Source organism: Etheostoma cragini, chromosome 5 (assembly GCF_013103735.1).
Source record: "Etheostoma cragini isolate CJK2018 chromosome 5, CSU_Ecrag_1.0, whole genome shotgun sequence".
Lineage (NCBI taxonomy): Eukaryota > Metazoa > Chordata > Actinopteri > Perciformes > Percidae > Etheostoma > Etheostoma cragini.
This window is the reverse complement of record NC_048411.1, coordinates 28,440,427-28,456,114: the sequence shown is the minus strand read 5'-3', so window position 1 is coordinate 28,456,114 and position 15,688 is coordinate 28,440,427. Positions and strand designations below refer to the sequence as shown.

General features: G+C 41.4%; 1 protein-coding gene across 2 annotated transcripts in view; it reads right to left on the bottom strand.

The window, feature by feature from the left end:
- Window positions 1–476: 476 nt before the first annotated feature.
- lzts1 (leucine zipper, putative tumor suppressor 1) overlaps window positions 477–15,688 on the bottom strand; it is a 22,760-nt gene continuing 7,548 nt past the window's right edge. Inside the window, exons 1-9 of one of the 2 annotated variants that reach the window (XM_034871264.1) lie at window positions 13,759–13,959; window positions 9,870–10,216; window positions 9,298–9,435; window positions 7,021–7,183; window positions 5,953–6,344; window positions 4,799–4,972; window positions 3,091–3,222; window positions 1,833–2,027; window positions 580–1,131 (exon numbers count right to left, since the gene is read on the bottom strand). In XM_034871264.1, the coding sequence (XP_034727155.1) occupies window positions 580–1,131; window positions 1,833–2,027; window positions 3,091–3,222; window positions 4,799–4,972; window positions 5,953–6,344; window positions 7,021–7,183; window positions 9,298–9,435; window positions 9,870–10,100 (1,977 nt within the window). In that variant the 5' untranslated portion in view covers window positions 10,101–10,216; window positions 13,759–13,959. Of the gene's footprint in view, window positions 1,132–1,832; window positions 2,028–3,090; window positions 3,223–4,798; window positions 4,973–5,952; window positions 6,345–7,020; window positions 7,184–9,297; window positions 9,436–9,869; window positions 10,217–13,758; window positions 13,960–15,688 lie in introns of those variants that run through there. The other variant, XM_034871265.1, reaches the window with a different exon arrangement.

Genomic DNA, 15,688 nt, shown 5'->3' with positions numbered 1-15,688 from the left:
TCATCAGCTGTTGTCTGGCTCGTGTCAGTGCACAACTGATAAATAGGGTTTAAACTACCAAATTGTGTACAATTTGAATGAAGAGTGATCTGTTTAGACAGCATGGTTGAGCAAAAAAATTTGATTTTACATTAAATTAATTACTTTCAAACAGTGTCATCACAACAACAACCAAAATATGCAATTGTATTTTTGTGTGTGTGTGTGTGTGACCTGGACACAAAAGACACTAGATTATGCACATTCTATTAAATAACCCTTGTGAAACACTTGTTAGCAGTGAATGATCCCCAGCTGTTATATTATTATAACAACTCCCAACTTGTAAATACAGACGCTTGGGCAGTGGCTCTTCGTTTCAGATATGACGCAAAAAGCCTGAAGTCTGAAAAGGGACAAATGTCAATTCTTGGTCCGTTTTTTAACCCAAGAGGACAACACAAGGGTTAACCTTAGTGTCCCGTTCTTTTGCACATGACCAAGTGTCTGTATTTTACGCGATGGGAGACTGAGAAGGTTTGGATCATAAATATATGAGTGCCGTGTACCACTTTAACTGAATGTATGTGAGTGTTTCCATCAGATCTCTGTGGCAATGACGTCGTCGTATGTCTGTAACCCTGAGCTGTAGTTGATGTCCATGCCGAGCTCTGTGCGGCTCTCCAGTTCAGCAGTCAGCTCCTTCAGGATCCTCTCCAGGTCCTGATTCTTCCTGTGCATGTGCAGGTAGTTGATCTGGAGCTGCTTCTGGTACTTGATGACTCTGTCTTTCTCCTTGTTCCAAGTTTTCCTCTCCTGCTCAAAGCTGTTGGCCTGCCTCTCCTGAGCGTCCTTCTCCTCCACGAGCTGCCGCTTCAGTCTCTCCACTTCTCTCTGGAGGGATTCTGTGGAGATGTGTTCGATGTTCTCCCCCGACTGGCTCTGGTCGGGGGAGTCTGAGCCCTGGTCTAGGAGTCTTTCTGAGGCTGGAATGTGGGCCGGGGCCTCGAGTTGCAGACCGTGCTTCAGCCTCCGCTCCTTGGCCAACGCCAGATCTTCTTTCATTCCCTGAATGTCTTTTTCCAGTTTGCCTACTTTCTCTCTCAGCAAATCAGCCTCATTCTTCTTGCGCTGTAGTTCATTTTGGCACACCTGAATCAGAAATGCAAAATGTTCAGACATGTTCAGTTTTGACTAGGGCTGCACGATACAAGGATAAATTTAAGACATGCAATAACGCTGTTGAACGTGACAAATAAACATATATTAAAGTGTACTCAGTTCTGCATTTCTGCTGCTTCCAGTATTCTGCTAATATCTTTACAAATTGCTTGTTGAATTTAAAACAAATGAAAGAAAATCATTTCTAACTTCCTTATATTGAACAAATTGAGCATTGAATTGAAATTAAAAGGCACTACTGTAAAAGGAATGACGTTATATTTTGTGTAGTGCAGTTTTCTGAAGATTTTTTCTTTCAACTAACTTGGAAAATCTCTGAGTGTCTCTAAAAAAATGACATATTGTGCATCCCTAATTTCGACTGATATTGTAACAGGTCTAATTATCTGAATGACACTTATTAAGACGATGATTATATAAATCTGCTAAAACACAGACATTGAAAGCAGTCTTGAGATCACAGTTGATTGTAGCACATAATAGCAAATATCCACTTGACTGAGTGCTTTCACATGTTTTTTTAAATTATAATTACCTTTATTTAACCAGGAGAAACCTCTTTGAGATTAAGAATCTCATCTTTCGACTCAGCCTGGATTCAAGCCGGTTTATCCCCCTACACCTGACCATGTCCTAATTTAAATGAACTGATTGATCCCAAACAGACTTACCTCAACCTCTATGGTGCGAGAGTGGAGTTTGTTCTCTTGGTCTTTGTTCTGTCTCTCAAGCATCTCCATCTTTGCCGTGTTTTCCTTCAGTGACACCCGGAGGCTGACCATCTCGTTCAGCTTGTGGTTGACGTCCGCCTTGCAGTCTCTCAGCTGCTGTTTCAACAAGGAGATCTCTCCCGTCTTCTGACACACCTACGTTTGGATTAGGAGACAAATTACGAAGATGAACCAGTCAATAATAAGGAATTACATGTTTGATATGTACCTCACACAAAATCAACCCCAGGATATCCTCATTGACAATTACAGATTCTGTGCATTTCCCATGATGACAGCACCCAGAAAATGGCTGGGAACTTGTTGAATTGGTTTGTGTGCACAGTGTTTCTGTCAATAAAACCCAAAAGATGCTTAGATGCTAAATAGTGGAAATGCACTTTAAGTCTTAGTAAATGATATTCCTTTATAAATGGCAATGGAATGCATGGGAAACACTGCTTTCACATTTTCACCTCATCCTAAAAGCAAGCTAAAGATAAATATGTAAAACAATTACTGAGAATTAATTAGGCTAATCAAAATAATCTAATTTAAAAAGACTGTACATAAAGTTATTTGCCAAATGTATTTGTTGCCTATTCACATCCAGCAGACAAAAATCAACATTAGCATTCATTTGAAGTCATGGTTCTTTAACTGCTAGATGTTCCACTATGTTCACCAGCTACAGTATGTATGGTCTCTAACTCTGTTTGTCTGCCACTTTGTGTTGGACACAGTTGGTTTATCAGAGCTTGTTTGCGGCAAAACCAATGGAAACCGGTTTGGTGAGGGCGGTGAAACTGAACCGAAACAGTAAAATTACCTTCTGCAAAACCAAAACAACAAGCGGAAAGGTGCTTGAAAGCTCCCTCGTCATGAGAAAAACAGCAGTTGGTAGATAATTCTCTGGATTCATCCGTTTGAGTGGTCCTTTTCACGTTACACGTAACAAAAGTAGGTAAAAAAAAGTAAAGTTCCGGGTGTTAAAAGGCTACTACTGAGTAAAAGGTAAATAGAGAAGTTGGCATCTTTGACTCTTTTATGGCTTCATGGACTCTTTTCATGGATGCGTGATGGTGGATTATAACTTCTAGTGGTGGAAGTACATTATGTTCTCTCATCTCAGTAGCAGCCGTCAAGGTAGTACTAAGTTATATTGTGAGCTGCAAGGTGGTAAATCTAACTGATATCACACGAATGACTCGTGACTCACCTCCCACTGAGTTTCCTCGAGTGTTGGAGCGAGCTGGGTGCTCTCTGTTGCATAAGTCCTTAGTCTGAGCCCCACAAGATCCTTCTCTCTGGTTAGCTTCAAGACCTCCTCCTGAAGCCTCTCCTTCTCCACCTGTACAAGAGTTTATTCTCATTTCACTCATTCATGCCAGGTGTGCAATGTCTTTTACTGTTGTTTTACGATGTTTGTCAGAACTCCTACTCAAAAAGCGAAAAATTTCCTTTCTGACATTTATTAAATTATGTGGATCATATTACAGTACTTTGTAAACTCAGACTTTGGTCAACTCATTTCAAACACTGAGACAATTTGTGCAACTCATTAGAGATTTGAGGAATTTCAAAAACCGGACATCAACGTTTCAGCTTTAGCGTCAAATTATCTCCTAACACATTGCTGTAGAAAAAATGTGGGCGTCCCTAAAGCTGAGTATGTTCTGGACATTTTAATATGAAACACATGGGGATTGTTTTTGTGCAAATACCCTGAAAAGGTCAATTTAAGAATACGTGTGACAATACCCTCAGACCTCAGAGGTCTTGTCGTCTTCCCGGGTCAGAAAATCAACCCCCTATTCTGATTTTTTTCTTTCTTCTAACATTTCTTTAATCCTTCTGTTGTCTTCCCGTTGATCTGCAACTGCAACTGTTTGTCTGGTTGAAATTTCAACAGTTTGTTGTTCTTTTTCTACACTTTTCTCAACGTTTTTGTCAATTTTATTCCTATTTTTGGTCACTTTTTTGACGTGTTTTTAATTGTGTTTTAGTCGATTTTTTGACTTTTTTCGATGTTTGTGATGTTTTCTTGTCACTTTTTCAGATTTCTTTGGTCACTTTTTCAGCGTTCAAAAAAAGAATGTTTTTGTTGATATTTTTTCCTGCTTTTTTGTAGTTTTTTTCAACATTTGTCACATTTTTCAACAATCTTTTCAGATATAGAACACCCCAAACTCCAATTTATTATCTGAAGTTTACACGTATTTTTGAAATTCATCGTCAATAAACTTCACTTGTAGGAAATTCTTCTCAATCCTTTAGGAAAAAAAATTTGAAATTATGAATTATTCAGAATAATATTAAAGGAGATGTTATACGTCAAAGTTGAGTGAGGATATTGTCTTGAAACCTTTCAATTTAATTCTTAAATGCTAAATACTGTAATAAAACACAAAAAATTCAATAAAGCAGACATACAAGCTTCTGTTGTACTTGCAAGGCATCTTAAATGGAATCATCCATGTTTGTTTGGGTATTAAAATTAGGTAGAAACCCATATTTCTGATTTTGAAAATGGGTACAATTTGACACGAGGACAACAAAAGGGTTACTGTAAATAAATAAGGGGGGGAGGGGAGGCAAGGGTGTCCAATAGCCCCCCTATCTTGTATTTTCATACATTTCTAACCCCACCTTTATTTGATCATTCATGTGCAGTGATAGAATAAATGAAGGTCTACACTGAATGGGTTGTGTTTATTGTCATATGTACAGTATATCTAATATTTTGTAGAACCAAACCTATTGGGTTGGTGGAACATAACATATTTGGTTCCCCTAAAATGTGGCCCCAGCCTGGCCCCTCCATTTGAAATGGTCTAGAACCGCCACTGATCATTTAAGCAGGGTTGGTGGGATGAAGATGAACCAGTAATGAAGGGGACTGAAGAGAAAAGAGGAGGTGGGCTGACCTGGAGCTGGCTGACCTGCAGCTGGAGTGCTTGCTGGGTTTTTGCAGCCATTTGGGAGACTTGGCGAAGCTTAGTGGAGCATCGCTCCTTCAGCCCCTCCATCTCTTCAGCACAGTACCTTTGTCTCTCCTCAAACAGCTGGCAGGTGTCTGTTTCTTTGTCTTCAAAACTCCCCTGTTGCATGGTGAAGACATCTCAGTTAAACATGACCACAGGTCAACAGTGGAAGACGGACTCAGATCCTCTACTCAAAGGTGCCCTGCCACACAAAACCCTTTTTACTTGCATTTTTTGAAATCTGTTAGGTCCATATGTGTTTATGTCATGTGGTGAATGTGAAAATGAATTGCTACCTCCGCTGTCAGCTCTAGCCACTGAAAAGAAATAAGAGGAGAAATCAGACCACTTACTAAAGCTGGTCAGTCTCGCGTCATGTTGCCTTATCTCATTCCAATCAGCCAATCAGAGTCAATCAGTTTAGCTCGTTGAATTTTAATGAGAGTGGCTTGAAACAAGGTAACCAAGGTATTTTTTCCGCAAAAATTGTTAAAGAGTCCATGGTAGACCTTCAGAGCATTACCAAAGTCATGAAATATCTGTGACAGGGCACCTTTAAGTATAAGTACTAATACCATACTGTTAAAACACGGCATTGCAAATGCAACTTAAGTAAAAGTATGTAAATATTGTCAGGAATATGTACTTTAAGTATTCAAAGTAAAGGTACTTTTAAACAATCAAAACTGTTCTGTCAAACATATAAGTGATTAATTGGTTAATCATTTCAGCTGTGCCTGTAGGCCTGTACATTGTTGGGAAGTTTAATTTAGTAAAACAGCATATTTTATAAACTTCATGTGTTTTGGGTTAAAAAGTCTTTATTTGTAAATTAACTAGTTACTAAAGCTGTCAGATTAGTGTAGTGTAGTAAAGAGTAAAAAGTATATTATTTCTCTCTGAAATGTCGTGTAGTAGAAGTAGAATGTGACAGAGAAAGAAAAGACTCAAGTAAAGTACCTCAAATTTGTACTTGAGTACAGTACTTGAGTAAATGTATTTATTTTCACTTCACCACTGCCACAGTTGTACTATCTATTTACTGATCTCGATTAGGAGCACATGATGCTTTTTAGTGTAACATAACAGCTTGGTACCTGTAGCTCCTGCAGTTCAGTCTCTCTCTCCAGCAGCCTTTGTTCCAAACGTTCAATCAGTAACTCATCTGTAGTAATGGGGGACCGAATCCCACCTGCAGTTTCAGAGAGAGTGCTTGGCTCATCTGCAGAAAGTGGGGAGCCAGCGTCCCCATTAGCCTTAGATGCCAACCCTCCGCTGTTCAAAGCAGCCCTGTAGCTACAGTCAAGGTTAGTGCTATTCCCATTGACCCATGGAGGGAAATTAGACTGTGCTCCCTTGCTGAGGCTGTTTGCGAGAGCTGAGCTGCCATCGCCGTGACTGACGGGGCCCGTGGAAGCACTTAGGCTGCCGCTGGTGCTGTGGCTGGGCAGGCTAGACATCGAGTTACGTCCAGAGTCGGAGAGAGTCCCTGAAAGTAAAATGAGATGACAAATTGTTTTATTCTGAGTCTGTTTATTAATGATTTTCAGCGTATTCAAGACATAAAACAAAATGCAGTCAAAACTAATTAACATCTAAACACCAACCCACCCATCTAGGGGTAAGGGTTAGGGTACCAGACCAACACCTCTAATTTAAAACCGGTCACTTTATATATCTACCTGAAAGGAGAATAGAATACATACATGCAATGAAATAAATAACAGATTGGACAGATTGGTTGAAGGACCAATTGCGTACAGAGTCTTTTGAACTATGCCCGTTGGTCCCGCCTCTTGTGCAAAGAAAATACAGAGCAGACTCCCCAGACCAACGCTCAATCTCACATCTAATGAACTTGGCTTGGTCTGGTGCCAAACAGCATGACACTTTAAGAGAGTATGTTATCTCTTCTAGCAGATTTTTAAGACATTGAATATCGTTTATATGAACATCTGAAAAGATTGAGTCACCTGGCCAACAAAGCTTTTTACACTTATTATTACTTAGATCAGGGTCTCAAACTCATTTGATGCCTATCCTGTGACATAACGCCAAACAGACCAGTGAGAGAGGGACGGATTGATTGGCTCCTTTAGGATTTCAGAAAGAGTGACTAATCTCATTTTGAGGCAACCATTTATCAATATGACATAGATATAGACCTGAGAAGGTGTCTTGCTTGTGTCTGATGTGTGGACTCCTCGCTTTCTCAAGAGGACAAAGGATGTGGTCCAGGCTGTTGTGGCCTGTCTCTGTGGACAATGTACTCCTGGGGATCACAGGCTTGAAAGCAGTGGAACGGATCAATGACTTCTCAGCAGAGACCTGGAAGAGTGAAATGACACACAGTCATGTCTTCTTTTTTCTTTAATCTTCATAGCACAACACAAAACATGGAAAAAGACAGACAAATACAAGATAAAACACAATAAGAAATCATTAAAACAGGCAGAGATCGCAATACACAAAAAGAGTGTTCAGATATTAGCGCATAGACTAAAACGCCAATGTTTCCACAATCTCAATGTGAATCTAACCGCACTCTTTCCAGGATCCACCATTGTGTGCAATTATTTCTGCTTGTGCCGACACAAGTGGGTACACATTGGGGTGCAAAAAGATTGCAAAATTGTGGTCTTCACAGACAGTGAACACTTCCTAAATTTGCAGTTCAGCCTACTAGCTTGTACGTGTACATACAGTACTGTCTGTGAATGTCCCCATCGTCAGACAGGTCATCAGTTTTATAGTGCCCTAAGTCTTGGACCTCATCACACACTTTAAGACAGTACCAGACAGAAAGAAAGTAGGAAATGACAGTGTATTGTCCTCCCTGCCTCTAGCAATCCCAACATTACTAGAATTGTACTTAATGTCTGAGCCCCTTTGGGAGCAGACCCTTGGAAACTGATCATCTGCGTTCATTAGATGGTTGATAATGATGGTCCCGACCACACAGCCTGTTCCACAGTTGTTCAGCACTTTTGATAGATCATCCATATTAACATAAAAAAGAAAGGGAGATAAAATGCTTCCCTGCCGAACTCCGTTGCTTGCATTGAATGGGGCAGACATGCAGTTACCCCATTTCACATACATTGACTGATGAGCACACCGCAAAACCAAGATTCTCACTAGTTATTTGGGAACCCCTCTGTTGTGCCATTTGTAGAGTAGCTTCTCATGATTTACACAATAAAAGGCAGTAGTTGCTTTTGGCTGTTGATTTCATGTTCAGTGGCTCCTCTTAACGGAGAGAACAAAGAGACAAGGATGGGTCACATTGGGAAACTTAGAAAGAGAATCGCAATGACGGGCTTTCACAGAGATAAATATTGTCATGTGCCCCCCCCCCCCCCCGCCACCACCACCACCGTCATGTCTTTTTATATTCAAAATAGAAGCACTGAAGCATGCAGAATGGCTTCACTACAAGCTGGCGGTGTTAAAAACCAAACAGCAGTAGTTGCAAATAAAATTCACCAGACTGTCATAAAAGAGAAAACTCATTTCAAAGATGAACTTATACTCCACATGCCCCATCTGTGCTTTTCAAGAAACGTCACAAGCAGTACTTGTCCTCCCCTCCTTTCTTTCCTCCCCTCTGTATCCCTCACCCCTTTGCTGTCTGAGTGAAGATGAATAGCCCTTCTCTGTGATATTAATAATATGAGCTACTGCTGAAGTGTGAGAGGTAAAGCTTGTGAGCTCAGCATTCCTTCTCTCTGACTCCATGACTGGGATGTCTCCCCCCCTTTTTCGATCCCTCACACTCTTGTTGGCCCTCGATCGCTCTCTCCTTTCTCTCTTATTCCCTGCTCCGTCTCTTTTAAAGCTGCTTCCTATTCCTCTCCTTTCTCCCCCTCTACTTGCCCCCGGGGAATAAAGACCTATTGAAGGAGAGTCCGTCTTGGCACAGAAATGACTGCACTGAGAAGATCAAGGCATTCTTAGGTCATTAATCTGGGAGGGGGGGTGATTAATAAACTGGGAAGGTTCAACACAGGTTATAAGGAATGGCTGCTAGCAATTAAACTACCTGCTGTGCATGTTTTATCCTCCACTTGGCTGTGAGGTTTTTCTGAGTCTGTTGCAGTCATGCAGTGTGAGTCAGTTGAATAAATAACCGGTTCCAGTCAACTAAAGCACAGCACTGATACATAAATGGACTTATAATCACAATCTCAGTTAATATCTGACATATTTAATGAAACATTGTTATATTTTACAGTGTAAGCAAATTAGAGCTGCAACGATCGACAGAAAAATATTTGCCCAACATTTAGATAAGGGATTAATCAAGTAATCTTTCATGCAAAAATAACTAAAAACGCTGTTATTAACCTCTCAAATTGATAAGTAAGACATTACCTTGGACCTAAAGACGCTAGGATGGACATTTTTACATAAGTGAAGGAACAGTGGGGCATTTTGCTCACCCTTTCAGCCATGTTTCCTGACATAAGCAGCAGTTTTGGTTGCAGTCGCCCATCTGATTCCCCATCTTGGTTCTTTCCACCTGCGTGGTCTTCCATTGGTCCTCCTCTATGGTGCGCTGACCTCGGTTTATGGCTCACCTTTTGGGAACAGAGTGGTGTGCTTAGTGGGGTTATAAACATGCAATACATTTCTGGGGTGTGAAATACAGTAGTCCTAATATATTTCTTCTAAATTAAAGCTTCAGTGCGTAGTTTCTGTTGTCCCAATGAGGAATTCTAAGTAATGACAACGAAACTGTGCGCGCGTCCACATGATACAAGTCTTCCATGACCACACACCCTACCCCCACCCCTCTGAACCTCCCTATTAACTGTTATGCAGCCTTTTAAACCCTGAAAAGACAACACAAATATTACAATATCCAAAATTTAAAGGTGCGGTAAGTGATGCTGGGCAAAGATTGTTGATGTTTGAACTCAACAGCCAAACAGCTAATGGCGCTAACGCCCAGACTAATGTCAATATAACATGGATATGTTGCCCAGCCCTTGTGTAATCTGATGCCACAGACCTTGATGTAGAAGAAATCTTCGCTTCGTCCTGAGCGGGAGTGGGACAGGCCTTTGGAGGGCTGAGCGGCGGACGAGGAGCCCTGAGTGAAGCCACACGTCAGTAACTCGTCGAGGCTGCAACCCCCGCTCTTTCTCAGAGTGTTTGTTCTCTTCTTTAACCTGTGTTCAGACGCCTGGCAGTGTTTGCTGCTGAGGCCGTTGCCGTTGACGAGGCTGCTGACACTGCCCATGGTCCTGCAGGCATAGGTGAGGCGAGGGGGGGGCTTAAGTCCAGGTGGTCGAGTTACACAGAAGTGAAGGGAAGACACAACTCATGACCCCGGGGAAGAACTGTCAGTGGCTCCATCTGCAAGACAAGAGAGGAGTAAACCACTTGAGAGCTGCAAAGATTCACCCATTAGTTGTCAACTTGTGACTGAATCAACAACTATTTTCATATTTGATTCATCGACAAGTAATTCTCTTATTCCAGCTTCTTAACTCTCATGTTGTCCTTGGGTCAAGTTGACCCTTTTTCCTACATCAGAGTTTTTTTTAACTACCCAAAATAACATGGTTGGTTCCACACAATGCTCTTTGACAAGTACAAATCTCAACTTTCATTCATTATGGGGCATCTTATTCAATTTTTTAACATTTAAAAAAAAATGTTAGGAGTTTTGAAATAGTACTGAGTGAAAGTTGACAAATTCAGTCTCATTCATCAACATCCATTCCTTTAATTTTAGTCAAAATAATTCCTAATTTCTGCTTTTCTAACTCAAACATTAGGTATAATTTACTATAAATGAGGTTTATTGACCACAGATTTTAAAAATAACTGTACAACTAAAGTTAGTGTTACGTAGAGTTAAAACGCCAAAAAAGTGACAAACATTGACAAAAGTGTTGAAAAAAGGGACAAAACGTAAGACAATGTTGAAAACATTGATTAAAAAGCGGTAAAAATGTTGAATTTCAATTTTTGACGGGAAGACAACACAAGGGTTAAATGTCAATGTCTTCTATTTTCGTCTCTCCTCTGTTACAGTAAACTGAATATTTTAGTTGTGGACAAAACAAGACATTTGAGGACGTCATATTGGGATTTTGGGAGACTGATCTACACCCCCCCCCCCCCACCCCACATACACACACACACACACACACACACACACACACATAGCTGCTGAATCACGTTCTGAGGTAAATGGATGACTTTGCATAGATAGACCAAACAACGATTATAATATAATCATAAATTACAGCCCTGATACGCTTTACGCAGAGAGAATATGCGCTGTTGATCATTTTTTTAGACTTGTTTTTAAAGCTTCTGTAGCAGCAATTGGGATTTCTTTCTACCAAACAGATTGTTCCATGAAACGCTCGTCACAAGTCAAACTAAGGATAAGTTCACTAACACCACTGACTTGGGTGTTTTATTCAATTTTCACAGCATTATTTTGACTAAACTTTGACAGTCTGTGATTATCCATCAACACCCTCGGATCTTAAATATTAGTCAAAGAAATTCATACTTTCGGCTTTTGTAACTCAAAAGTTAGTTTAAATTCAAAAGCTATATAAGGTTTAGTGACCAGAAATTCCAATAATAGTGGTAATAAGTTAGTTTACACTGGTGGAAGGGGAAAGGAAAAAGTCAAATAAAGCTACAAAACGTTGAAAAAAACAGCAAAACAAGTGATTAAACACAGTATTCATATTCAATTTTGACCCAGAACGACAACACAAGGGTTAATGAAAGGACAAAATGTCAGCATGTCGTAGTTTTATGGGATGCCTTTTTAAAAATGTTGTTTAATTCTAGTGTTTCCTGTTCATTCCAGACATGTAGGGTTGAAGCAGGTGTGAGCACATTGGCCAAACAAACAGAGTGAAAAACACGTCCATCTTGGCACCGTGCCAGGCTTTGTGTGTCTAGATTTATGGCTCGGCCGTTGGGTTTGACAAATAACCCTTTGGGTGCCCTTCCTCTATCAAACTGGCAGTTTGGCCTCTCTCGGCCCACTCAACACGCGGCTGGCGCTGCATCTGAATAACACTACACAAACACTTTGTGTTTGCTGTTGTACTTCAACACAGTATGAACCGACCACACAGAAATGTTAAGTGTTTGATAATGTGATAGGCTTGAGTTATGATATAACGATTGGAATAAGAACACAGAACATGAATAGATTTGTGTGGTTAACAATTTCTTCACTTATAATTAGAGCTGGCTAAAGAACGCGACATTGACAACAACTTTGTTTTGGACGCTCGCTTAATGTACTCGCATTCCGGGATTTGGGCCACGGGACGCTCCGTAGTTTTGGGAAGTAATGAAGCGATGCAGCAATAACGTTGAAGATAGCTAACAGAAACAAACCTTGAAGAGAAATAAATGAAGAAAAGCATCATCTAAATGGCACGTTCAGTCTCACAGTCCTTCCAGATGGTTCTCTCAACAAGAGCAAAGTTATCTGCATGTGCTGTCAACGGGAATTCAGTTACCTCCAGAATAAGTGTCAAATGTAACTTGAGCATTTAAAACGTGAAAAATATCCCTTTTGAAGAACATTTAGAACAGATGCAAAAATGTGCGATTAATTTGACGATTAATCGCGACTTAGCCATGCAACATCATGCCCTTAATGTCGATTACATATTTAAAACCATTTGACAGCCCCTACTTATAATACAAGTACATTTATTCATGGAGGTACATGTGATGCTCTCTGAGAACTGTCCCCTCCCTTTTAAAGACAACCAGATCCCAGATGCTGTTCATCATGATCTCAAACCCCTCAGGGGATGGTTCCCCCCAGTAGTGACTGGGATCCATCCTGGCTGATCAGGCCTGCGGGCCCCCCTAACCACCTGGTCCTCAGCCCGTAATCATTTTACAACAGCCACACCAACAAAGCATGGTGCCACAAGTCACGTATTAGTGTACATTTCATTTGGCTTCAGGGTTAATTGTTGGTTGCACAGTGCTCTTTGTGAGGATATGCATAGCTGTCAGTGTCATTTTCCTGAGGCGTTTGATGGGCATGCTCGAAGAGGGAAAATGCAGAATGAAGGCGGCACAGCTGATCAAGACTGTCACTTTTCATGTCCCGGAAAACAATGATAAGCGAGATGAGACATGTACAAAATAGATGTTTCATCATGAGGAGAATTACAGACGCATCAGAGGCAGACAGCAAAATGAGACAGAGTAGCAAAGTTTGAGTGGTTTTTACAGCAGAATAGAAATTGGACTGTTTCAGAATACAGCAAAAGGAAAGATCATCTTAAATTGCATTGGGGCTTTTAATCATGAAGCAATCTTGTGTTATAAATGTTCCAGTTTTGATTTTGTCTTTTATCTGAGGGTAACATACATAAAAAACACATTTGTAAAAGTAAACCACTGAAAAGGTAACCACCAAAGTAACGGCATATGTTGAATTTGAGCATCAGAGAAAGGGAAAGCGAGACAGGGTAGGCAAGTGTTATTGGTTTCCACGGCAGAATCCAAAATCGGACAGCGAGGAGGAGAACACAGCAAAAGGAAAAGATAATCCTAAATTGCATTGAGGCCTCTTTTCACAAAGAATCAGAGTCTTCCAGCGCAGCTTCAGTTTTCCAATTTTTTTTTCATTTGGGGTGAAATTCAAAATATCTCTTCAAAAATTAACCACTGAAAATTGAGTAATGGTACATGTTAAACATGTACCTTGGAAGCAGTCCCCCAGCCTTTGCTCCTGATGTAAACAGTCTCTGACATGATGCCTGCCTCCATGCCACTGTGCCGGGATGTCTGCCACTGAATCTAAACTCCAGCCGTCACTATCACTCCCAAGACATTAGCATCCACGGCTGACATGGGACTCAAGTGAGGAAACAATGGACTGTACTTACTGTCAGGTCATTCTAAGCATCCATCTCTAGCAAGGCCCGTGCAGAGTCATCTATCCAGTCGTGGAGTGAGTGAACAGGCACACATGTGTGTGTGCGCCTGTCTGTGCGTATGCCCTTGAATGAATGAACCAGCAGCAATTGCAAGCCTCACACTATCACCACGGGCAGAAGGTAACTGTTCTGTGGAGGGGGCGGGGTCCTTTCAGTCAGCCTGAACCCAGCTTTGCATTATAACGGACATGTAAATTCAACCGTGTGTGTGTGTGTGTGTGTGGGTGTGTTTTGGGACCTCCCGCTTCCCCCGGGGGAGCCAGTGTACAACATGTGCTCCCATAGAACTGGCGTGTGCCGCTCAAGTGATTAACTCTCTGCCTTCACAAAAGATCTTTTTCACCCCCCTCCCCCCCTCCCCGTGTGCCCCCCATCTTCCTCCCACTATCACCCCACAGACACACCCTCCGGTTTTGCATCGACTTACTGCGTAGTTAACATTCATCCTACCTCCCCTCTCTCCCTCCCACCCTCCCACTCTCCCTTCTTCCATCAGTCCCTCCCCACATCCATCCATCCTCCGTCCCACTCGGTGCCCTGCACCCCACCCTGAGCAAACAACACTTCATGTGAAGGAGGGGGTAAAAAAAGCCGCTTGCCCTCTCTCTTTTTGCTCTTTGTCTGTTGAAGTGTGCCGCTCTTTGTGTGGACTCTTGTGTGCCGGTTGATGTATTCTCCCCAAACAGCCCAGGACCGTATTTTAGTGTTAAATAAATGACTAGTCCTCACAATGAGAAGGCTAGAGAGCTTCAGTTTTACAGTGATTTACCACTATCCGGGTTTTATGCTGTTTGTACAGACATTACACAAACACACACACACACACACACACACACACGCACACGGCCTCATTGCTGGAGAACAAGTCTCTCTAAGGCAGTGGAGCGTTCAGCATCCCACAGAGTACACACTGTTGTTGACAAAACACCTTGTGGATGAATTACGATCACACATCAAGACAGGAAAATATACAAGGTACTATGTTCCAAATGAACAAACAACAATACCAGAAGAGATATGGCCCCTAAGCTCTGCTTCTGACAAAACAAGTGTAAATCTTATACCCCATTTTAGTCACGAGTAAAGGTATACTTTCTCTTAATGAAAAGAAAACGGACAGCTCTTTATATGCATCTACTGATAGATTGCACTGATTCATTGATATCATCAAACAGAAAAATCAATAAAGAAATCAAATTGAACTCATGGGAAGCAGCATAACCCCAGGCGTGTGATCTTTCAACATGTGCTGATGGGATTGCACTCAAGTTTTCATCATATTACATCATACGATCTGAAAGTTTTTTTTCCACAAAGTCTTTTGACCCATCTTTGTAGATCTACCATAATCTTTTTCAGCAGCACCGCTCACTCGTCCTTTCAGCTGACTACCATTGTTCCTCCATTTGTCCCATTTGCCCCCCCCTCCAAGCCTGTTGGTCTGGACAATGACCCTGCTATTACACTTTTACGCTCCCACTCACTTGCTGGAGAGAATTGGTCAATTTCGCTTCTATTTGATACAAAGTGATTTGAAAATCTTTTTCTCGCTCCATCATTGCAAATTTGAATAAGCAGCACAAACGGTCTGGCCTCGCGGCTTTAGAGTGGACAGTGTGATGTAAGAGATGGAATGGGATGAGGGGGTGAATGTGTGTGGATGCATGCATACATCTAATCTGACATCTGATTGGCTGCATGTATTTTTCCTGTAAAGAATGTGTGCACTTGTTTGTTGTATGTGTGCACTTGTTTGTTGTATGTGTGTATGTTTGTGTGTGTGTGTGTGTGTGTGTGTGTGTTAATGGGCGGGGGTGTCCTCCTTCCTTTCGAGCCCCAGCTGACCTTCCTGACACAAAGCCCTGTCCCGCTGACAATA